At 44.9% G+C, this 24,757-nt stretch overlaps 1 protein-coding gene across 4 annotated transcripts in view; it reads left to right on the forward strand.

The window, feature by feature from the left end:
* THADA (THADA armadillo repeat containing) overlaps positions 1–24,757 on the forward strand; it is a 319,486-nt gene that overhangs the window by 220,798 nt on the left and 73,931 nt on the right. For all 4 annotated transcript variants that reach the window (XM_039232420.1, XM_039232421.1, XM_039232419.1 and 1 more), the window contains exons 30-31: positions 1,520–1,635; positions 20,896–20,990. In XM_039232420.1, coding sequence (XP_039088351.1) covers positions 1,520–1,635; positions 20,896–20,990 — 211 coding nt within the window. The remainder of the gene's footprint in view (positions 1–1,519; positions 1,636–20,895; positions 20,991–24,757) is intronic.

The raw sequence follows: 24,757 nt of genomic DNA on the forward strand, positions 1-24,757 counted from the left end.
TTTTTTTTTTTTCTGGCAGTCACCACATAAGAACAGAAGCCCCAGCCAGACCCATTTCTCCAGACTTCTCGACGGGCGGTTTGGGTCCCTGCGGGGGTGTGGTGAAGTAGTGATACTTGATCTGTTGCCTCTGAAATAACAGATCCATTATTAGAGGAAGCATTTTCAAGTCTCCACATTGGGACTTGAGTGCCTTCTCCTACACAATTACTTGTGTTTAGACCAAAAAAAAAAAAAAAATAGTAGTTACATATAGTAAAGGAATCACAATTTATTTTGATTCTCTAACCAAAGGTGCTCTGCATGTATCTGTTGTTGGTAATTGCAGACGTCTGACCCAGGAAAACTGCCTGCTCACTCCCATTTAGGGGTCTGATGATTCTGGATCTCTTTTATCTTGGCCTCTTGCTTTTTCTCATTATTCCCTTCCGTGTTTAACTTTCACTTAACACTCCCGGTTGGCAGGCGAGAAAGAGAAGAGAAAGTTGAAACTTGTTGCGTAGGAAGTCATCTGTAGCTCTGGTGAAGGATACGATAGGGAAAGAAAGCAAACTAATCATTAAAATAGACTTTCAAAGTTCTCAGTGCGTTTATCCATGCTTGCGTTGCTCCGCCCACCTCCCCCGTTCGATTCCGATAAGGGGACTGAAGGGTTTCTCTGACATGCGTCGTTCTCCTTGGCACTAGCTAAGGTCAGAGGCTCTGTCTCTTTGCTGCAGGTTTGTACTCCTCACAGAGTGTTGTTGATGTCCTCACTGAGTATGAATCCGCAACATGCTTACATGAGCTGCACACAAATGCATGCGCGTACACACACGCACACGCACACGGTCATGAGTCTGCTGGGTCTGTGGCCTTCATTCTAGATAGAGGCTACCTAGAGATACAGCAGGATTTGTCTTTCCCCGCTCAGTCCTAATATGTAATGTCACATAAGAGTGAGGTAGGACGCACCTGCGTTGGTGCCTCTGTTCCTGACATCTCCGTGGAGAACTGCTAAAAATAAAATCTAAACAGTTTACGAACATCACTACCCTGTGTTTGCAAAGGCAGGCATCCTGTTCTGATACACCCAACACACAAGCCAGTTTGGACTGTGAGACAGCTGATTTTTCCCTCTTCGGTGAGACTTTGACTTTGAAAAGGTACATTGTTTTCATATGAGACGGCTGACACAGAGCACAGAGCAAGTCGTTTGCCTTTCTTTGCTAAAATCAGTTTACAGGTTTTCTGTAGCTGGTAAGCTCTTGGATCAAATAACCAGGCCCTGAGTAGTCCCCTTTGCTTGGAGTTGTGCAGGGAACCCAGAGCACAGGTTGGGATTGAGGCCGTCGGTTTCTTACCAGTTGCCGTGTCCTCCCACACCAGCGTGGTTTTCTGCAGAGACCAGAGCTGCATGCTGCAGGTGTCTGTTTTCTTCGAGGGGAATATTTTGAGGAAACCTAACAGGGAGGAACTGAGCATTTAGGAAAAATATATTTTCACAGCAGGATATTGCTTTTTCTCTTTTCTGGTTTAGGTTTTTCATTTGTTACAAGCCTTCTCAGACTCCAAATACAGACTGAATACATACTTTCAGCAGGAGCTGGCTGACGTTGCTGTTTGTACCAGAGCCAAACTCTGGCTGGCCGAGAGGTATGTTAAAACCCCACATGAGCGGCGAGTTATCAGGGGTTAGGAATACATTGGAGAATTGCTGTTTCTAGTTGTGGGAGTTTTAAAAGTCATTGGCATGCGTTTTATAAACTTATTGGAGTATTTATCTTTTTAGAACTTCGGGTTGTGGTAAAGCAAGAAAAATATTTTCCTGACAATTTTTCTGAAACTGCTGTATGGCCGGGGGGCATATAATATGGCTTTTTATCTGTCCACCAATCAGCTTGTTTCAATTCATAGCTGCCATGTACCCAGCCCTGTGTCAGACATTATGGCAACGAAAGGCGGTAACTGACTGAACCATGTGGTACAAACTCTTAGGTGCTGTGACCATTCGTTAAAGATTGGGTAACACTTAATAGGCACAGGGAGACCAACAGCCTGTGAATAAGAAAAAGACGTGGAAGTTGCCCTTTGTAAGGGAGGTAGTAGAATAGCTTGAATTCTGAAGACTCGAGGCAAAGGAGTGGGGATACATTTATTCTTTCACCCTGGCCATTGTTAGTTTATTGTAGAACCTAGAACCTTTACTATGCGGAAGGTGGAACAAAGAGAATTTCTCATTTAATAGTCAGGGAGTCCTCTCTACAACACTGTATTCAAATCTGTGTCTGCAAGGCTCTGGTGTTGGTAGGACAGTGTTACTGCAAGGGCCCCCAGTGTGTCCTCCATAAGCTCCAGTGGGTGCAGGAGAGGCCTGCCTGCTGCCCCATTCCACGCTGGAGTGTCTTGTGTTTGGTGAGGAATCGGTGTATTGGCTGTCTAACATAGAAACCTTTTTTGTTTTTCAAAAACGTACTTCTCTTCACTTTTGTTGGCTCCGCACCTCTCAAAGGCAGGAAACAAGCAGTATGAGACCCAAATGTCAGTGTAATCCAACAAAGTCTTGTTGAACACAGGCCACACTGTGGCCTTCGTGTTAGGAGACGGAACGGATGCAGATATAGACCTAGCTCTGACTTCGAGGAACTCACATCCAGGAGGTGAGAAAGGCAATAATTTGCACCCCATAGGACAAGGGTAGTAAGAAATGTACGTAATAAGCACAGGAGCAGCCCAGAGGAGGGACGGGGAAGGGCTTTCAAGAGATGAGTAGAATTTCACCAAGTGGCCAGGGCAGGGAGGGCATCTGGGCTCAGGTAATGTCAGAGTCAAAAACATGGCAGCATGAAATGGCATGGTGAGTGTGGAGCACTATAAAGGTAGTTCTTCTGGAACCTAGTAGAAGGTACATGATACTGCAGAAATTCGTGGAGGCCACTCAGCAGGAGCCCCTAAAGGAAACCTTTAGGTGAAAGGGAGCCACTGAAGAATTTCTCAGCGTGTGGATATGTGAGTCTCCACGTCCATCTAAGCACCGATAGCCATGGACAGGGATATTAATGGGGAAGTTCTCTCACATCTGAAATGGCAATAAAGTGATGGTAAACTCTGGTGCTTCAAGTGCTATAAAAGAGTTTCTGCCCCCTTAGCCTGCTACCCCTTCATGAGTCTCATGAAAATTCATCATCTGCCGGCTTCCCGAACCCATGCCTTCCTTCTTGGGTGGGGAGGAGGAGATGGCGTAACAGGCCGGCATCCGGATGGACCTTCGTGCTGTACAGTCAGTGCCTGAAGATGCGTGGCCACACTTCCATCAGCCTCCTCTTCAGCTGGAGAGGACCTGCCACTTTTAACTTTCCCTCTGGTCCCTATTGCAGTTTTCTACTTAGGTTTTTCAGCATCATCACCCTGCCTCCCCGCCACACACACACACACACACACACACACACACACACACTTTCTCTGATTTTTCTCCATGACTTTCCAGCCCTGGAAAACAAAGGCATGAATCACTGCGTGTCCACCTTCCTTGCCGAGAGTCCAGGAAAGCCGTTTTTACGTTTCCAGTACAGTCAACTCTTTATTATCCAAGTGTGAACTTCATACTTTATGGGTGGTCTGTAGGCGGTTCCTAACACCAGGCTTCCTCTTTCTCCCCACATACTTTTACCTTATTAATCGGGATGTGTCCAGAGCCTGAAACAAAGTTTGGGAGGAAAGCACACTGCCGGAGCTCAAGCTGCTCCAACGCTGTGTATCTGTTTTTCTGTGTAATCCACATCAGTGACATGATAACCGTGAGGTTCCCGAATCAGAAAGTGTAGAATTGAATGTAAGTGATGGAGCTTCAGCCTGTCCCTGAGGTGCTTTGAGAGTGTTGCCTTGGGAAGGTGTGTGTCTAATACCTCTGTGCTCACGTGAGCCCATTCTGGGTCCTAATGGGCCATTCTCAAAGCCAACCCCTGTGTTCATGTGTTCACGTTGTCACCTGCCTTTCCCATGAAAGACACTGCAATGTGGAGTATTCCCAGTTCTACTGCTGAAGAGGCTCTTTATGTCCCTAGCAATTTACATATGAAAGAGGAATAAATGTTCCTTTGTGAGTACTAAGGATTTTCTGTATCTTTTGAGTATAAGCAATGAAACATTAACGTTATTGCAAAAAAAAAAAGTTTAATTTTAGCACCGATACCTCTTTTCTTCTACCGTTTATTTGATATTGACCTGAGTTCATTCAGTCCAATAAGTACATAAACATTAGTGAGGATGTCATTTATTTGTCCTTTTATTTCCCGAAGAAGGTTTAAAAAAATATGTTCTTCAGAGCCATTGGATAACCAATTCGGTTTTTAAAATTTCGACCCTGAAATTGAGGGCACATAAAATAAAGGCTTTTGTCATATATTTATGTTTTGACTTTGCAAGATTAATTGGGATTTATATGAGGTGGTTAAGCAATAGCCATGGAGTTGTGGGGGAATTTTGGGTGATGAACGGCCAGCTGGCAACATGGCCCGAGGAGAGGCCTGGGGTTCTGCTCTTACAGGCCGCCTTTCATTCCAAGATGTCAAAGCCTTTATGGAAATCAGCTCATTAATCCTTCAAGTTCCTTCCTTCCCCTTTTTCCTCCATTCCTCCCTCCTCAGTCCAGGCCAGTGTCTCTCATGTTGAGAAGGCAGGTTACCGGCCACTGAAGGAGAACGAAGCCGACCTAGGCCAGAAGCAGGGTGTGCCTTGGGGGGTCCGTGGCAGGCATCAGCAGGTCCCCGTGTGGCCCCATCTGCCGCCCAGGTTAATGACAGATTCTAGATCTGCTGCCCCAGCTGGATCAGAGGCCCTGCCTAAATAAGAAGGACTTTTTGAAAGCCCTGTCAAATAGGGCTAATAGGTGAAAAGACTTACTATTTTGATTGAGAGTTGAAATTATTATTATTTAGGGCTTAAAATTTTTCAGAAATCAATTTGGTTATAAAAGGAAGAAGTGTGTGTGTGTGTGTGTGTGTGTGTGTGTGTGTGTGTGTGTGTTTTCCTTTACATGTGTTTTCCTTTAGATAAATGTGGTAAACTGAATGAACCATCAGACTAACTAAATGCAGCGGATGATGGGATGACCAGGAAGGAAAATGTGTCCTCCTAAATTTTTATCACCTTGATTTTCTTGGTTGTCAGTGTAGCATATGCTTATCATAGAAAAATGGGCAAAGGCGAAATTCGAAAAAGAAGAGAATGTAAGTCTGCTTTTACCAACATCCAGGTGGAAACCACTATTATTAGTTCACAAGTTTTATGTATATACTTCATCTTTTCTCCTATGCCTTTTTTTTTTTAAACATAGTTGAGGTTTTGCTGTATATATAAGTTAGAGCTTACTTTTTTCACCTACCAATATCATGACAGTATTTGCTTTTATTATTAAAAACTTTTGATGGTGCAGCCAAGAAGGAAAATAGTATGGCGTTTCCTCAAAAAGTTAAAAAGAGCATTACCATATGATCTAGCAATTCCACTTCTAGGTATATACCCAAATGAATTGAAAGCAGAGTCTTGACAAAATATTTGTACATTCATATTAATAGCTGCATTATACACAATAGCTAAAAGGTAGAAGTAACATAAGTGTCCATTGATGGATGAATGGGTAAACTATGTGATATATATGGACAACATAATATTATTCGCCTTAAAAAGGAAGGAAATCCTGACACGTGCTACAACATAGATGAACCTGGGGGATGTAATGCTAAGTGAAATAAGCCAGACACAAAAAGACAAAAGGCATTATGACTGCACTTACGTGAAATAGCTAGAATAGTCACACTCATGGATTCACAGTCGAGTGGTGGTTGCTAGGGGCGGGGGAGGGGCAAGGAGGAGACAGTGTTTAACGGGTATAGAGTTGTAGTTTTACAAGATGGAAAGGGTTCTGGAGTTTGTGACTCTTGATATTGGCATTTATTATTAAGTACCCAGGTTGGCTGATGGTGAGTTTTTACTTCAGGCAGTAGTTCTTACTGCTGATGGCTGCATATTAGAATCATCTGGAGACGTTTTAAAACTTGATACCAGGTTCCCCCTCCAAAATTTCTGATTTTTTTTTTTTTTGGTTGGGGGTGTGACCTAAGAACTGGTAGTTTTAAAACTCTCCAGGAGAAACTAAAATGCAGTCAGACTGAGAGCTACTGATGTGTTCTGACGCACTCCTGTGTCTCCCACCTCCTTGAGAAAGAAGATGAAGGATGAGCATCGAGCGAAATAGCAGTTATGTTAGAGGGCTCTTGTATTTTTCTTCTAAGTTTCATTCAAGCAAGATATTAAGTTGTGTCAAGCGCCCTCAGAAGTGCCATTTAAGCCTGATACTCTGGTGTGGTCTGCTGTCCTAGAAGCTTATGGCTCATTTTTGAGTTTTGAGGTAAAGCTTGAATAGACTCTATACCTGTATCACTTTTTTCAATAAATATTTATTGAGCCCTGCCGTATGCCAGGCTGTATTAAATACTGCAACTATTGGGGCGCCTGGGTGGCTCAGTCAGTTAAATGCCAACTTTGGCTCAGGTCATGATATCGTGGGACCGTGAGTTTGAGCCCCACTTCAGGCTCTGTGCCGACAGCTCAGAGCCTGGAGCCTGCTTCGGATTCTGTGTCTCCCTCTCTCTCTCTCTCTGCTCCTACCTTACTCACTCTCTTTCTCTCAAAAAATAAATAAACATTAAAAAAATTAAAAAATAAATACTGCAACTATCTATTAAAACGAAACTTCAGTGTAGAGAGCAGCAAAACAGAGTCTTGTCCAATAGAATCCTAGACCTGAAACTTTAGAACTGGAAGGAATCATGAAGTTCATTGCGGTCCACTCCCATCCCCATGCACATGGGAAAGTATAGCTCAGAGAGGTTGGGAGATCTGTTTGTTTTCACACAGCTGGCCCTGGCAGGGGTGAGATTCTATCTGATAACAGTTAACACTTGTTGAGGACTTAGTTCCCCTTTCCCTCTGGAGCTCTTTCTACTGGGCCCCATTCTCTCCATCTGTCCAGTTTTTTTACGCCAGGCTTTGAGCGGTGCCAGATTAAGCGTCATCTAGAACGGTGTTTCTCTGACCTTAATGTACACGCGAATCACCGGGGGCCTCCTTAAAAATGAAGACTCTCCTTCAGTGGGTCTGGGATGGTGCCTGAGAGCTTGCATTTCTGACAAGCCCTCGTGCAATTCTGATGCTGTTGATTCTGGAACACAGCGCATATTTTGAGGGCCAAGGGTCACTGTGATCATCCAATCAATGCCTCTTTGAAGTACTCCCACCTTCACACCCTCATTCTCAAGAGCTGGGGCTGTAGGGACACAGGAGAGGTGTCAGCCCAGGATTCTTTCCTCATCCACCTGGGATGACCTGCCCGGAGGGGCTGCATGGCGCCAGCACTTTCTATGAGAAATCCACACTCCCTCTCCAGGCAGCCACCCCAGTGGCCTCAGTGCTTAGGGTAGGGCCAGTGCTTGTTGGCATGCAGGGAGTATCATCATCATGAAAATAACAGTCTGATAATCTGGTGAGAAAAACAGGCTCTCAGGAATACAAGAAGAGGTCCCAAGGTTACTAGGAAAACAGCCTTGGGTGATACATTTTTGAGTAAAGCAGTCCTGATGAGGAGAAGAAACGGGTGGAGGGCACTATGTTTGTTGAAGACCACTCTTCGCGCTAGACCTAATGATTTGCTACAGCACATCAGTTCTTTTTTGCAAAAAGTATTAGTTATATGATCCCTCCACCTCCCCATACAGCTTCCCCATCGGCGCTCCTGACACCCCTGTTCACTCCTGCGTGTGCTCCTCTTCGTCCCCAGTGCTCACCTCCAGCCACTTCTGCATCTCGTTCCCCGTCTACCCCCTTGTCCCTCTCATCTGTTCTCCCCATTTTCTCTCTTGGTTTCAGGGCCCAACTAAGCAGAGTGGTGAGCTCCTGGAAGGCCTTGGATTTAAATGCAAGGAAAATCTGCTCATAGAGACGCAGCTAAGATGGTCTTGTGTGTAGCAATCCCAGTTCTGCCCCTGGCGTGGGGGGGGGCGTGGCAGGGGGGAGGGTCTGTGGCCAGCTGCAGAAGTTCTGGTTTGGGATTCTGTTTTGCTTTACAGCTGAAGACAGCCTTTAATTTCTCGCCACCAAATTTATTCACCCAAGAGACTATACTTCCCAGGCAGGAATACTGGGATTTAGGTCTGATTTGGTGTTCCCACTGTTCCTTAGCCCTTCCCAAATCCCCCGTGCCTCCTGGAGCGGCCCCCTCCCTAAGGAAGAGGTCCTTCTTTTGCAACTGGTTGAAAGAAAGAGAGGCCTCAGCCCTTTGCCACAGCTGCAGGTTGCTGCCTCACTCCCATGCCGTTGAAATGAATCCAGTCAGGAAGGACTGTAAAAATATTCTGATGCTCATGTGGCATTTTAAGGCTATCATTTGTGGTCCCTGCCAAAACTTTAAGGGAAGCAAGTCCTAACAGAGATGGGTTGGTTACATAGCAAGTTTCCAGGCATTGCTGGGGGGTTGGGGTTTGCTTTTTTGGTCTGTTTCTTCTTCCCTCTTTTTTTCTTTTCTTTTTTCTTTTTTTTTTTTTTCAAAATAAAAGTTTTCCCAGCAACCCCGTCCCTGCTTCTTTCTTAAAACTGTTTTTCTTTCAACCCCCAGATTTTATAGGGGGCGGAGATTCCCATCAGGACCACTCTGAGCCCTCCGGCTCAGCCTAGTTGAGCCTCACGCGTATTTGAACAAGGAGTGAGATGAAGTTGGTGCGTCTCAGACCCAAGCTTGTTGAGATTTGTTTGCTTCTCTTTCAGACTTCTCAGAAATGTTGAAGGTCAAGCTATCTCGGGATGGGATCCTGTTTGTATTTTTTGAAAACTGAGAGAACCATTAAGTTAGCACATTTCAACCCAGACCAGTGGACGGGATGCAAAACATTTTCCTCATTCGATACTCCTTTTAAAACCAGGTCACATTTTGAAGGAATAAGGTGTTTGTGAGGAAGCGAAGCTTGAGGATATAGGAGGTATTTCGTGTTGACAGTCTGAGCTCATGGAAACTAGGAAGGTAAAAGTAGTCACAGGAGACCAATGTATTAAACTGAGCCTTTGAGCAGGGTGCCCCAGATTAGAGCTTCTTCGTATTGCAGCGAGAAATAAAAATAGGTCTTCCGTGCAGCGACGTATCAAGAATTCCACTGCCAACTGCTGATGCTTTCTACTTTTTAAATATAGAAATCTGCAAACCCAACCTGGAAATGGCAATTCGTTCGATAAAGGACTCAGAAATATCAGTCTTGCTCCACTTGTAGCTGTTGGCTTATAGAGGTATTGCTGTTAGAAGGTTTGGGCTATGTTGTCATTGCCCAGCGTGCAAAGGAGTGCAGCCTTTAAGTGTCCTCAACACATTTTCATAATATTATGTAAAACACTAACATAGTGGGTTCTTTTTTCCCCGGTAGCATGTAACATGTTCCATCTTTTGGATCAGTCAACACGTGGAACCCTTCCTAACGAATTCCAGCCAGTTCAGATTCACAGACAGTACAGAGCCATGCAGTAGGCACAGTGGGGGACATAGAGATGAATGATATTGTCCCTGTTTCAGAAACCACGTAAAGAAAACAGGTGTGGGTTGAATTAACTGTAAATAAGTAAGAATCTGGTGGATTCTGGATTGAGGTCAGAGCGTGCGACAGGAGCCAGTTTGTGGGGTCGAGGTGCCAAGGAAGTCTTCTAGGAGGAGGGAAAAGTCTTTAAAGGCTGGCTGAGATCAAATTATTAGATAAGGTTAATTTTCTTCATTTGGAGAATTGAGTGAGGTTAGGCTGATAGGGAGCCTGTGTTGCTAAATAAATTGTGAAGGTCTCATTGCCCAAGTACAAAGGAAGGAATCGTAGCACGGTGCTCAGCATTGTGGGAACCACTTTAGGCATATATAATGGAGTCTCTGTTGTCAGAGTTTAGTGATGGTTCAGTCTGGTTGAAAAGAGAGCTTATCCATGTGAAACAACCAACAGTGACGTGCATAAAAAAGTTCTACTTCTATAGTGCATATAATAAGTACACGAGTTCGGAAAATAATGTGGACTGGAATAGTCAGGGAAGGCTTTGCTTTTTAGGGGAGTTGAGTATTTGAGATGGGTCTGGGAGCATTAGTGTGATTTGGAAAAACTAAAAGTGGTCAGAAGAGAGCACATCCAGATTGTGGATGGCGTGTGTGAGGGCACACCATAGAGAGTGCGTGTGATGTATTGTGTGCCAGGGAGGGATAGAGCTGAAGAAGACACGGTGTGTTTTGGAGAGCAGTGCAAGATTTGATAAGAGGCCAGTTGTAGCAGGCCTTAAATGTCAGCCAGAGGAATTTGGATTTGATCCAAGAGTTAAGAGGAAAGTCAGTAAGCAGGCTTACACTGGTAAATAGGCTGCTGTTTCCGTGCACACGAGATACACCGAGGAGGGTATTAAATCCTTCCAGCCTCTCCCAGCGATCAACAAAATTCCCAGCCTGCCCTGGTGGTTAGCAGCACAGGCTCCCTGGTAGCCATCTCCCAGCTTTCCGTCTGTCACCTGGAAGGCCCCGTTGCCTGCCTGGGCAGCTGGTGACGGGAAGAGAAATGCTTCTTGTGCACTTCTAGACTGCATGGCTACTGCCTTCTCACCATTGCCAAGAGGACCATCAAGCCACAGAATTTATAGCGGGGAGGGAATTTAGAGATCATCTAGTCCAGTGGAGTCCTTTCTTCAAGCAGAAGCTTGAGTGGAAGTTCAAGATGTTGAAGATGGTGGAGAGGACACATGTGGGGCAAGCAGGGGTGGGGGTCTGGAGGCCCACCCACTTGGCCCCTCAGCCACTGGGGGCCCCAACAGGGACTAAGAGGAGCATCCTGACTTCCTGTTCCCAAATAGGAATCTTATCCGAACCAATATTTGTAGATGAGAAATTAGGCACAAGAGGGCAAGTGACTTCCTACTTGACAGATGTGGCCGGCTCCGGAGGTGGCCCATGTTGGGCTACAACTAGCAAATTTGTTTTTTGCCTCATGATCCACTTCCTTCTTCTGCTGTGACCTGATCATCCTCATAGCATATCCTGCAACCCTGTGCCCTTGGGCTGCCCGACACCCTCTCTCAGGAGCTGCCCTCCTTGGATGGGGACCCATGCTCTAGACCTTTTGCCATCAAGCATTCGCTATTGAATGTAGACTGGTCTTACATGAACAGACCGAAGGAGCAGCTCCAAGGGGAACCCTTCAGAGCCTCACTATCCTTCGTGTCCCCTGCTTGTGATCCCCAGGCTTCCTTAGCGACAGGATTGGCCTGCACACCTCTTGAAATAACAGTCTCCCAAGCGATGTTGGGAACTCGTTCCAGGGCTCCCTGCCTGAGCCGAAAGCCCCTGTGTTTCTGGGTGACCCACAGGGAGGGTCACGTTGAGAGGGACTTGGGGACTGGAAAGGCCTCTAACCTGTGCATACGCACCTTGCTGACGTTGAGGAGAGGCAGAGTACACTCAAGGTTAGCAGGTCTGGGTTCCGGGCCCTGTTCTGTTCTAAACCAGCCACATGGGGCCAGCATTTCTTTGGGACTCCATTTTTATCTGTAAAGGGGGAAGCTGTAACACGACGGTGGGGAATTGATGCAGGCAAGGAAGGATGTAGTGAGTTAATGGGTGCAAAAGTACAGAAGAGCTGAGCAAATAGAGGAAATATCTGTTGTCAGATAATTAAGAATTAAGTCTTTATCAACGTCATCAGCCAGGTTGAGAATAGGCCTTTCTGTTGGCCCTCACAGTACAGCTGTGCCTGGAGCCTCGCATTTTACCAGACAGGCTACAGGACACAACGCCACAGCATGTGGCCACAAACCAAAATACTCTCATTGTTTGCCACCGCGTCTCACTTTCCATCTGATTGTGTTTGGGACACACAGATACAATTTGTCTAGAAAACCTTGATTCTATTCTTGGTTTTTGCCCTAATCTTGGGCAGGTCACTTGAGCTATACGAGCTACTTTGTTGGGAATAATAATGCCTATTTTTCTTCCCTCTTAAGAATTTCATAAAGATAAAGTAGGAATATTTTTTTGAAGACAAAACTTTGAATAAAAGGCAATTGGTATTATGATTATCACTATTACTATTATTGCCGGGGATCATTTCCAAGTGTGGGCTTTGCCAAGTGCACATTAACACAGTTCTGTTGACTGTGCTGTTGGAAATTCTCACCTTGTGATCTACATACAGACTTCTCATGCAGCTTCTAGAAGTTTTCGTTCACCTTACTTATCTTTTTTTATAATCCTGGGGAGAAAGTAGGGTTTGAAAAGAAAGGGGACTTCTGTTAGCATTTTATATAATAACTGAAGCTATATATCCTCCAAGCCCCAAACTGTACAATAAAAGTTTTCTTGGATACTACTTTTCTCCCATAATTCCTAGCACATAGCTTATTAAGTTATTAACCAGCAATTTCTCTGGCAGCATATTAAACTTTACTTTTAAACAAGTCACAGAGGGGGGGAAACATGCATCTCTCATAAAAGGAATAAAAAACATTCACCCTCTAAAACGATTTCCCCAGGCTTTGAACAAATCCCAAGCCCCACACAAGGTCTCTTTTTCCTCATTCTCTGCACATAACTTGAGTGTTAGTACATTAATGAGAAAAAGATGCCTAATAGAAAGATGGAAAAATATGAGGGCCCCTGGGGGGTGTGGGAGGCTCCCTGGGGGTCCTCTGAAAAGGCAGGTGAGCCTTAATGGAGGGAAAAGGCAAAGCCTTGGCCTTGAGGTTGCAGGCTTCCTCTGGAGCAGCGGTTTTGCCGGGGAAGCAGAGGCGGCTGTGGCCTGGGCCCTGACCTCCGCGGTGCCCCGGTGCCTTCGACAGACTGCCTGCGCCTTGTGGAGTGCCTGCCCAGAGCCCTGGGAAAGTGGTAGGGGCCCCGTTTTCCCAGATTCCATTCCCCGGAATGAAGGCTGCTTTTCCGCAGGGAAGCCCCGTGTGCTGGGCAGCGCAGTGCGGGGAGCTGGGGCTCACGGCCCCTGGGCTCTTGCTTTGGGTACAGCAGCTCCGTCACCTCCCCGACCGTTGGTCAGCCACCAGAGCAGGGCACGAAGATGGCTGCACTTTAAAAGGAGAAGTCAAATAGGAGGGCTACAGGGCAGCCTCTACGGGTGGGTGCGAGTATAAATACTCGCAAAGCTCCCGACCCAGGAAGCCTGGATGGAGGCTGGAGCCGACCGTAAAAATGCAGCTCAGCCATCACACCCCCTTGGGGGAGGGCAAGGTAACCAGGCAGCCCTGGGTAGCCGGCCTGATCCAGCGTGCAGCTGCCAGCTGGCCCTGCATGCAGATCTGAAGTCTGGATGTTACGGTGGGGGAAAATAACTTGTTTAAAAATATATATTCTGCAATTCGTGACCGTTTGGCATCTTGGTTTAAACAAATCCCCTATTGTTCCGCCAAGAGTGCCCTGTGATGGTTGCTTGGCGGGCGACTGTGGTAAAAATGGAAATCAGCAGGGAGAGAGGGGTTCTTTTTTATTTAATTTACACTTCCACACTTATATGACTTAATGTGACCCACATCAAAGAAGTTACCTCCTGGCTCCTAACCCATAACAGCTCTTCCTTTTGTATCCCAGTGTAAGGAGAGGCAACCCTGGTCTGTGGGCAGCTACCAGTGCAGCGATGTGAACTGCCTAGGATTGCAAAGATGGCCACCGGGATCTCTGGGAGACCAAAGGATGGTCAGCCATTCAGATTGTCCCCGAACACTGTTTTCTGATGGTTAATTAGGGAAGGTTTTCTTGGAGGACAGGCTTTGAAGTGAACTTTCAATGAAAGACATGGTGTGGCTGGACCTGTGTCGAATGGGATCGTAGCAGGAAACGGGAGGGTGTCCTAGACTTTCCCCCCCCCCCCCCCACCTTCCCGCACTCATTATTCTCTCGCCCCTCCCCCCACTTCTCACCTGCCTTCTCTCCCCTTGCTCCCCACCTACTTTTTCTGGTTTTCTTCTTTCCAGCCTATTTTGGGCCTGGTGGTGGTCTCTGGGATATTGCTTGATTAACTCCACAGCTGGCTCCATGGTAAGAGGCTGCTAGTGGTTGAGAGCAGAAGCGGTCAGAGGAATGAGGCTGTGTAGGGGCCAGGATTAGAGCCCGCAATGGGTTGCAATGAGCCCCTACTAGGACTCGAGCTCGAGAGTCACTCTAAGCCCTCAAGCTTGTCCACTGCACCTGTTTGATTCTCTGGCCTTCATTTGGCCCTGCGTGTGGCAAGCATGTTCTCCCCATTGTATCTGCTCCGGTGAGCTCTCCTGCCTGGCTTCGTTCTTCTCCTTCCCGAGCCAAATCCTTCCGTGTCTCTAGACCCCCTCCTCCATGACATTCCCTCTGATTGTTTTTTTATTCCTTTTGTTTTTCTCCATATACACCCTCACACACACACACACACACACACACACACACACACACACACACACCAAGGCCATCAGCTCTGTAAGAGCAGAACTTTCTCCTCTCCGTCCCTTTCTGTCGTCCCAAGTAGGATATCCCCTGTGGTGCTCAGTAAATGTTTCTAGATTAATAAGGTTAAGCCATGAGTCTGACTAGGCTTCTGGGCGAGTAGTTCCCTGGGGATTAGAGTGACCTCAGACCCTGACTCTGCTGAACTCCAGATACAGTCATTTGACTTAGAGACCTTAACAGACATTAGCAGTCTAGAGCCACAACAGCTGTTTCCAGCCCTCGGAAGATGGCAGTGAATGCTTCTGGGAGAGCGTAGTATGGCCAGAATGAACTGTCTGTCCCTTTGGTATGGATTGGACTGGGGGTGGGGGGTCCCACTGGTGGCTTCAACCCTTTGGAGCTTTTGAGTTTTTAAAGGTCACTCCTAAGCTCTCCCATTGGGTGTTTCACTCCTCCTCTGTGATTTCCTGTTGTCCTTCCCCTCCCCTCTGCTTTTCTTCTTATTCCCCAAACATGTCTTGTGCCCCATTCTTTGGACATGCTGCTTCTGCTGGTGTCACTCTGCCCATGTTCTGTATCCCAGACGCCTCATTCTCCAGCTCTTTGCCAAGTCACTCCCTGACTCACCCAGGAGGACTAGGCAGGTCCCTCTTCAACCAACCTTAGTTTGTACATTGTCAAACGCCTCTTTTGGGCCACCCCTCATACTCTAATATGATTGGTTGCGTGTTCCTCCCTCTAAACTAATGGCTTTCAAGATTCTTTGACAGCCACTTGAAACAAATAATTTTACATATGACCTAATGTGTATGTATGCTGTGTCTATGTGTGTGTATATGTATACCCACATGATTTCTTGCACAGTTTGAGATTGTGATAATACTTATATAAGACATGAACAGTCTGTAAAAATAAAAATGCAACAGAGGGGAAATTTATTTAAGTTGTAGCATATTTAATTTCAGGAATGTTTGCTCCCAGCATATCCACCGTCACTTTGGATCCCAAACATAACCCTGTTGATACCATTCAGCATAACGCAAGGTGGCTTCTCACCTGGAAAAGAAAAAAGGAGAACAAATCAGTCGATGTTTTTATTCAAAATAATTGCATTTCATAAATTAATTGCCTCTAACACCAAAGATAATTTATTCAAAACTGATCCTGGTCAAGGGCTATATAGAAACACATGAAGGAAAGAGTGCACTTCGATGAACTCTGATTATATTTCCCTCCTCCCTTCCCCTCCCTGCCTCCTTCCCTTCTTCTTTTCCTCCATCTCTGTCCCTCTCTTCCTCCTCCTCTCCCTCCCTCCTTTGTGGCCCCAAATCCTCTGTGTTTCCCCTCCCTTCCTTTCTCTCTGTTATGCCGGTCACCACTCACTAGTTGATTTCATAATCAACAAAATGGGTCATAACCTACAATTTAAAAAACACTATTCAGGACTCTAAGTTCCTTGAGGGCAGTGACTATGTCACCGAATCGTTTTATCTTCATATTTCCAAACCCTGGCACTATCCCTAGCTCTCAGTAGCCTCTCGGTAAATGGTTTCTGAATGAATGGGCCTCAGTTAAGAAGCTCTGCAGCCACCGGGATTCCGGAAGGGACAGGAGAGGTGAATAATTTATCACAGACTTCCCAGGAGCTCCTGCTGTCCTCCAGACACTGGGGCCATTGTGGACGTGTCTGGGGAGCCCCACTCTCGCTGCCCTGCCTTCTGCCTCCTCCCAGTTTCCAGGAGAGAGGGCAGGAGGTTTAATGAAGTGCAGAGATTTCCCAAGGCGGAAATGGATTAATCAGGTTCTCAGGTGGTTATTTGTCAAGGGAGAAATGTTTAAAAAAAAAAAAAAAATAGAAGAAAGTAAGATTCCTAACAAGCCCTTTGTTCGGTTTATATATGTGAACTTGGCCCTCCGGGTACCCGGTCTTGCTACTCCTTCTACAGCCTCTGTTCTGCCGTCTTTCAGCCCATCTGTTAGATTCTGCCCACTTCTGACTTTTTTTTTTTTTTTTTTGGAACACTCTAAATCTCTATTATACCATACCCCATGCCAGGATTTTTCCATTTGGGGGTAGAAAAAAATCCCCAAGCCCACCAAAACCCTGTGGGTTGGTTTCCTGTCCAGCTGGCTTGCTGTTCCCTGGGATTTTATTCCCATCATCAAAGTGGCTTCACAGGCCGAGAACAAACCTCTGGCTCACCCTGAACTCACAGTGTACCATTTCCAAGTCCGAACAAACACCAAGTAGGAGCGAGAGAAAGAGAAAGAGAACACAGTTATTTTCCTGACCTAGAAGCCAGTTCAGAGCGAGGCCCGACTCTGACTCCAGACAGGGATATTATGTGGCTGTGACTGTAGCTGAGGCTGTGGCCGTGGCCATCCTTGAGGGTGGAGCCATGAACCGTGGCCTCTAGGCAGAATTTCTCCCTGAATCTGTCTCAGAGGAAAAACCAAAGATGGACTCCTTTGTGGCCCCCGACCCTCTGTTTCCTGGAATCAAAGGCAGCAGCATTTGGGGGAGCCTCCCACAATCTTGTTGACTGCATCAGGCTTGGCCCAGAGCCTCTCCATTATGGGCGCAGAGTGGTCCCCAAAGCGTCCCAGGAGGCCAGCAAGGTTGACAACCTGTGCCAGTTCCAAAAAAGATGCAGAGCACTTCAGCCAGGTGGGGGGCTCTAAAGACAGCCAACCTTTCCTCTCCTCATTTCAAAATTTTAAAAAATACATTAACTTAGCTAAAAATCTCATGGAAACTAGGCTCCTCATCAGAGTTGAAAATCAACCCAGCTTCCCAGAAATTTCTCTTCATGGTTCTGTATGGCTCCACCAGCAGAAAAACATCCCCAGGGTGAAAAGCTCCGCCAGGGTGAGAAGCTAAGACCCTGAGGCCCCAGCGGGAACAGGCAGCTCATTTTTATATGAGGAAGCACCCAGTTGGGATGCAGTATCCCGTGTCCTGAAAGCCTGGCCTGCCTTATTCCTGTTCCTACTTTTCAGCACATTCTCTAATCTCCCCACCCTGATCTCCGCAGGTCAGTGGACAAGCCAGACTAATTCCTTCCCACGTCTGTGGCCGCCTCGTAGAATGCCCTTCCTTGTCAACTCTGTCTAGCTAAATTCTTCCCATCTTTCACAGCCCGGTTGGAATTACATCTTCATAAACCTTTTACATTTCTCCAGTCCACCTTGATGTTCTTTCTCTTCACTCCTTACACCCTGTCCCAGAGTCTGCCCTTATTTTTGCCTCCATAACTGGACAGAATTCTCTGAGGTCAGAAGTCATCTCATGTACTTAGCTCATTCCCAGCACTTAGCTCAGAGTAGGTGCTCAGGGGATTCCCTCTGAGCTACCTGCAGGCCGCTTACTCAGCCCCGTGCTCCCTCCCTATATGATGATCCATTAGCCCCCAGCATTGGCTTTTCTCACTTTCTTTTTTTTCTTTCTTGAAAGTTCTACCCGTTAAACAGTGGAAATCCTAGAATTGCAAATTATATCATCAAAGACGTTTTCATAAGCTGGGCTTTTCACAGAGAGTAGAAGAATAAGGACAGGAAATTATAAGTGAGAGAACTGGGGAAAATGAGATAGAAACAAAAGATAGGGGCAGGATTAGGAAGAAAAATTCCAAATAGATGAAAGTTTTAAGCAACAACAACAAAAAAATGGAACTGTAAAGAACTGTAAGAAAATGTAGGTGGGGCGCCTGGGTGGCTCAGTCAGTTAAGCGTCCAACTTTGGCTCAGGTCATGATCTCACCGTTTATGGGTTTGAGCCCCACATCGGGCTCTGTGCTGACAGCTAGCTCAGAGCCTGGAGCCTGCTTCCGATTCTTTGTCTCCCTCGCTCTCTGCCCCTCCTCTACTCATGCTCTGTCTCTGTCTCTCTCTCTCTCTCTCTCTGTCTCTCTCTTTCTCTCTCAAAAATAAATATACATTAAAAAAAATTTTTAATGTGGGAAAATTCCATATATATATATATATCTGGAATATATATATATAATCTATATATCTGGAATGTATATATATATAATCTTGAAGAAGGATTAGACTTTGTAAGCATGATGTAAAACTATAAAACCCAGGAGACACAAATAAAAATACTAATATATTTGGCTGCATAGAATTAAACATTTTTCAATTGCAAAAAAATTATAAAGTTGAAAGACAAATGATAAACTGTGAAAACATTTGTAACACATGTGACAAAGAGTAGATTTCCTTAATATACAGAGAGCTCCTACAAACCATAAGGAAAAGACCCACAACATAATGGACAGGGGAATTGAAATCATTGCACAGAAAAGGAAATTCAAGTATCTCTTTTAAAAAGCATATGAGATGATGATCAATCCCACTTACAAGGAAATAATTGCAACTTCAAACGGTGAGATCTTGTTTTTCACCCAGGCAAAAGTAAGAAAGTTTAATAGTGCCCTGTGTTGGTCAGGTTGTGGGAGACCGGAATTCTTACATGCTGTTGGGGAAAGTATAAATTGGTATAATCTTTTTGGAAAGAATCTTGTCAAAATCAGTCAAAATTTTAAATGTGCAAATACCTTGATTCATCCATTCAGCTTCTAGGAATTTCTCCCCTGAGTACTCATTTATATTCACAAAATTGATATATAGATAGATATAGATAGATAGATAGATAGATAGATAGATAGATAGATTCTTTATTGTTTTTAGCAAAGTATCTTTAAACCATCTGCGTTATTCCAAAAGGGAATTGGTACCTCTGTGACGGAGAGCAGTCTACAACCATTTAAAATATAAGGCAACTCTCTGGTTTTAATGGAATGATATCGAAAATATAAAAGTGGGGAAAAGTAATGCCTAGAACTTAGTATATAGTAAACCACTATTTCTGTAAAAATAAACAAGTGGGTAACTATAGATAGATGCTTATAAATGAACAGAATGTGCCTGCAAGGACGTACTAAAAAGTACTAATAGTGGTTGCCTCCGGGGAACAAAATATGAGTAGAGGGGGGCGGTTGGAAAAGAATTTTCACTGCTTGGCCTTTCGTGCTGAATTATTTTTATGCCATGTGCACATGTTAACTATTTTTTAAAGCTAATTAAAAAAAATAGCTAGGTGCAGGTATGAAATTCGGCCAAATGTGAGGTATGGATTTAAGCCAGGAGCTATGGTAGGGTAGGAGCCAGAGCAAGCAGATACTCTAGAAGAAGCAAGTCAGTAGCACAGAAATGAGGTGGATCAGCAACAGAGAGACCTTGACACAAGACGGTTTTGTTCTAAATCAGCAGTATCTGACTTGCTTGCCATGCTAGAGCAACGCGAGCCCTAGAATAAGGGCAGTTCAGGACAGAGCAGGGAGACGGTAAACCTGTAAAAATGCAGGGAATGCGAAGGATGGGTGTAGGCGTCAAGTACACGGGATTTCACCAGCCAGCACCCCAGTGTCGTTCCCTAATCTTAGGTTGGAAGCAGAACAGGGCAGGGAATGGGCACCGGTGGGAGCGTGTGCCCCAGCCAGGTGGCGAGATGGGCTTTCCGGCTCCTGTGCCACCTGGGCAGCTCACAGTGACTCACCGTGCGGTGAATAGGGTTCCCGCTGTACAGGTCAGGAATGTGGTTCAGGTCACAGGAGTAAGCAGCAAGCCAGGATTCAAACCCAGATCTGTCCCTACGGCTTTTACCACTTATGCTGAACTATTGGTGCACCAAGGAGGTTGGGGCCCTTTTCCTGGTCAGTCTGAGCTGAGGCTCAGAGCCAGGGGACCTTCAGCACTGTTCTCAAAAGAAAGCCTTCATTTTTCCTTTTTTTTTTTTTTTTTTTTTACCCAGACCCCTCAATCCAGCCCACTTACTTTTTCCAGCATGTGATTCAAAGAGTAAAGTGAACTCCATTTACTGAAAGAAGAAAAAATTCCATTTATTGGGAAAGGAATGTCTGTCGCAGTGTTTGTTAGCCCTTCCGTGTGTTTGTTTTTCAGCTGGTTATTTTAAGTCCATAGGTATGGTTTGTCCTATGTGATTGTAGTTCTCCGTCTCCAAAATGCTAAGTCAGTGATACTCGTAACCACTGATTTCCCCTCCCCAGATCTGTCCACTTAAGAGGAAAATAATAGAATATAATTCCCTCTGCCAACCTCCTTGTTTTCAAATAGCCTAGGATAGGGTATTGGTTTTTGTTTGTTTTCGGTTTGCTTTATTTGGAACCGGAGCATGAGAGTTTTATCTGTTCCGTACGTGTGTATCCCCATCCGCCACCATATGCTCTAGGATTTCATTTCCTCACTTGCTGACTGACGTGTTTTTGCCATTGGTGATTATCTGTCTTTTTTAGGATTCGCCATAACTCCCTAAGCCTCACGATATGCCTGTTACAGAATACCTGCTTCTCTTCTGTGACCCAGGCCTCAGAGAGAGAAAATATCAATTTACCTTCTGTTCTTTACCTTTCTAGGCAAAATCCATGTTTGGTGACCAGAGCTGTCTATATTGATATTCTCTTCCTGTTGACTCACTGCCTTGACAAACCCACGACAGGCAACCAGCCAGGTATGATTCATAGTTACATCATATTTTGGAATGATTACAGATCTTTGAAATACAGGTGAGGTTTCGAGTTCTACCACACACTCCCCCAGCTTCTACTTTGGTAAAACTAACCACACATTACAATTAAGCGTAGGGTCCTAGGCTCCCTCAAAGAAGCTTCTCAAGGAAACTTGTGCTTGCTTAGTTGGGAGTTTGCTATTTATTTTCGATTTGATCACTCAGGAAAGAGTTTGGACTCTACTCAGATGCTCTCTGTATTTCAGAGACCTTGGCTTTTTCCCCCTCTTCCATGCATTTTCGTTGAAAGTGCATCATTTTCAATAACCAAGAGTCCATTCTGCTCCATTCCGTGGACCTCACAGAGCGGGACTCATTTGATCCCGGAGCCTCCACACCTGAGACTGTGTCTCAACTCTCCCCTTCGCTGCCTTAAAGCTCTGCCTTGAGGTATGTTCCTTGGTCAAGTACGTTTCCTGGTATGGGGCCCCAGATCTATATTACAGTTGTTCTATTTTAATCTTGATTCACAGAGTGGTTTTCTTAAAATGGAGAAGGGCAACTCCAAATTAAAAAAAAATTTTTTTGATGTGTTTATATAAGAGGCTGCAGGAAGTGCCGTACATGAGTTCCAGGCCACAGACTGAAACTGATTTTCATCAACACAAACTGGAATGCAGGGTAATGAGCCTGCAACTGGTTAAAATCAGCCTCTTCTAATTGATTAGGCCTGTCTAAAAGAGGCTACAATTACAAAGTCACATTCTGAGTACAAGCAGGCCAGGCTTTTCCTCTGTTACATTTAGTCTGTCAATGATTTGTTGTCTTCAGCAAATACATTCAGGCTGTCAGAGTCCAGCTCTGTCCATATGGAACCCTGTTCCCAAATTCAAACCAATTTAAAGTGCTTTGAGGGGGAGGTGCGAAACCACCTCACCCGGATCGATGTGTATTAGCCCACAAAGCCCCTGTGGCCATGCAGAGGTAAGAACCTGCCTGGACTTTCATCAGCTCCACATCCCTGCATAGCGGGAGCTGCCGTATCCATTTGGTAGGATAGAATCATATAGTTTTATAGTTGTAAAGCAGGCCTACTTTATGCCTCTTGTCCCAGCATGATTATTAATGGTGCTCCCCTTTCCTCTTGCAAGTGGCCAGGTTTGCACAATAAATTATAGATCACCTTCGCTGTGGGGGATCCCAGGGTTGCGCCACCATATTTTACACTTGAACTAGGGTGAAGAGATTATAAGTCCGGTGTTACCAAGTACATTGTTTTGGGTTTCCTCGATTTTTGTATTTCAGTTCCAAATTCCATGTAGCTATTTGATACTTCTTTGCTTAGTGGTTAAAGGACTATGGCCGTGAAAGAGTTGCTCACGACTAACAAGTCCAGTCGTTACATTGGTTGACTATAATCATCAGCATATTTGAACCAAATTTTTCTTGATGTATTAGGACCTTTATTCCTCATCTGGAGGGGTTGGCCGCTGAATGCTGTGGAATTCCCTTCTCTGTTCTCCAGTCGCCCACCCTTTGATGGCAGGGCTCCTCCGTGAAGACAACATTGGCCTTTTTTGAACCATCCTTTTCTCTAAAGTCTTGCAGTATTTAGAATTTGTACCCCAGTTAAATGTGGTCACAAGCTGTGGTTTAACAGTATTGTACTTGGATCAATGCAGCATCCCTCTTCAGGCCAGTACTTTGCGGAGTAAGATACATGGGGGTGGGTACTCTTGCTCTTACCCTGTTCTGACAACCATCCCCCTAACTATTTTATCCTGGACTGTCCAGTATGGCAGTCACTAGCCAGGACTCCTGAGCACTTGCGATGCAGCCGATCCAAACTGGAATGTTTTGTAAGAATAAAATACACACCACATTTCAAAGAGTTAGTATGAAAAAAAGAATGTAGATTTTCTCGTTAATTTTTTATGTTGATTACATGTTGGAATGATAATTTTGATATATTGGGTTAAATAGAATGTATTATTAAGATTAATTGCACCTGTTTCTTTTTACTTTAAAAAATGTGGCTACTGGAACATAAACCTTGTATATATGGCTCATATTATATTCCCAACAGACAAGCAAGGATTTTATCCAGTCCTTTGGTGTTTATCCACATAAGCCACAGATGTGTGTGCATATCTGTGTCTATCTGTATGAATGGATGTAACCATACAGTACATCCACACAAACAGTGGTAACAAATTTTCCTTCTTTGAGGAGGGAACTAGATTTTTAGAACTAACCAAAGGTCAGATGTGATGGCGGTTAAAGTGGATGGCACTGTTGAGGATGGAAACAAACTGTGAGCTTAAAGTAATGAAATCTACTCTTATGTGTTCCATAAACTGTTTCCAAGGGCAGTTTGAGCAACAGCTGAATATATCGCCAAACAAGGTGGTCACTTATTTGGATGTGGAGACTACAACCTGATGTTGCAATACTGTCATGACATTATAGTGTTACCTTACGAGCACCTTGAAAGAACAGATCATGTCATAGATTCTTTGTCTAAAGAATCTAATGCACACATCAATCCGATGTAAATTTATTTTCTGATGCAAATCGTATGTTTATAGCATGTGTGTGTCTGTAAATGTGTGCATACCTACCTCCATTATTAGCTCACAAAGCTGAGAGTAAGGAGTCTGTCATTTAGGCTCTGAAGCCATCTGCCTGGATTTGAATCCTAGGTCTACCGTTTACCAGTTTTGTGACCTCAGGCAAGTCACCAAACCTCTCTGAGACCATTTTTCTCTATTGTAATCGGGGCGATAACAGGATCTGTATGTTAGACTCGTTGTCAACTAATATATGTAAATTCCTACGTGTAGGATGTGCTTTGCATCACACAGAATAAATGCTCAATAAATATTAGCTACTGCTAATATTATTATCATTATCACTAGCTGAAAACATGCATCTAATCCAGTTTCGTGCAGCCTTCACATTCACAACTCTCCTCTTATTTAAATATGTTTGGGGAAGAAGAAAATGGGCTGCTTTCCTAGGAGAATACTGAAGCATGGCGTACCTGGTACAGAATATTAGGAAATCCACTTGATTAAGGATGTTCCTGCCCCTCCGACTGATTGAAAATAAGGGTCATTTTTTGTTGTTGTTCATTTATTTTTTTAGTCATCAGAAATGACCTGCTGGCGTCAGACTTGTTGAGCACCTATAGCTAGAGATATACATACATGTGATTTGGGCTTGTACGTAGGCACAATAGGGTTTGCAGGTATTACAAAGGAAGTATGTTGGGGATACATTGGAAGCACCGAAGAATGGAAAGCCATTTCTTTTTTCATTATTATTTTCAGTTTATTTATTTTGAGAGAGAAAGCATGCATGTACAAGTGGGGGTCACAAGAGACAGAGGGAGAGAGATTCCCAGGCAGGCTCCATGCTGACAGCACAGAGCCTGACATGGGGCTCGATCCCATGAACTGTGAGATCATGACCTGAGCAGAAGTCAAGGGTCAGGCGCTCAACCAACTGAGCCACCCAGGAACCCCTGGATGGTCATTTCTTCTTGGGAAGGCAAGGAGGCTTCATAGAAGAGGAAGTGATTGAACAGAATTTTGAGAGTGAGTAGAGATTCAATACATGGTCAAGGTCAAGGTGACATTATAGACAGAGGGAGGACCATTGCCAGAGCCACAGAGGCACACGTCAGCACAGCCTTCAAAGAGCTAGGACAATGACCAGAGTATCAGTTCGAGACCAGGCAGGTGTTACTGGAAGGGAGGCTGCAGCGG

The sequence above is a fragment of the Hyaena hyaena genome, unplaced genomic scaffold (genome assembly GCF_003009895.1).
Source record: "Hyaena hyaena isolate Hyena2069 unplaced genomic scaffold, ASM300989v1 scaffold_64, whole genome shotgun sequence".
Taxonomy (NCBI): domain Eukaryota; kingdom Metazoa; phylum Chordata; class Mammalia; order Carnivora; family Hyaenidae; genus Hyaena; species Hyaena hyaena.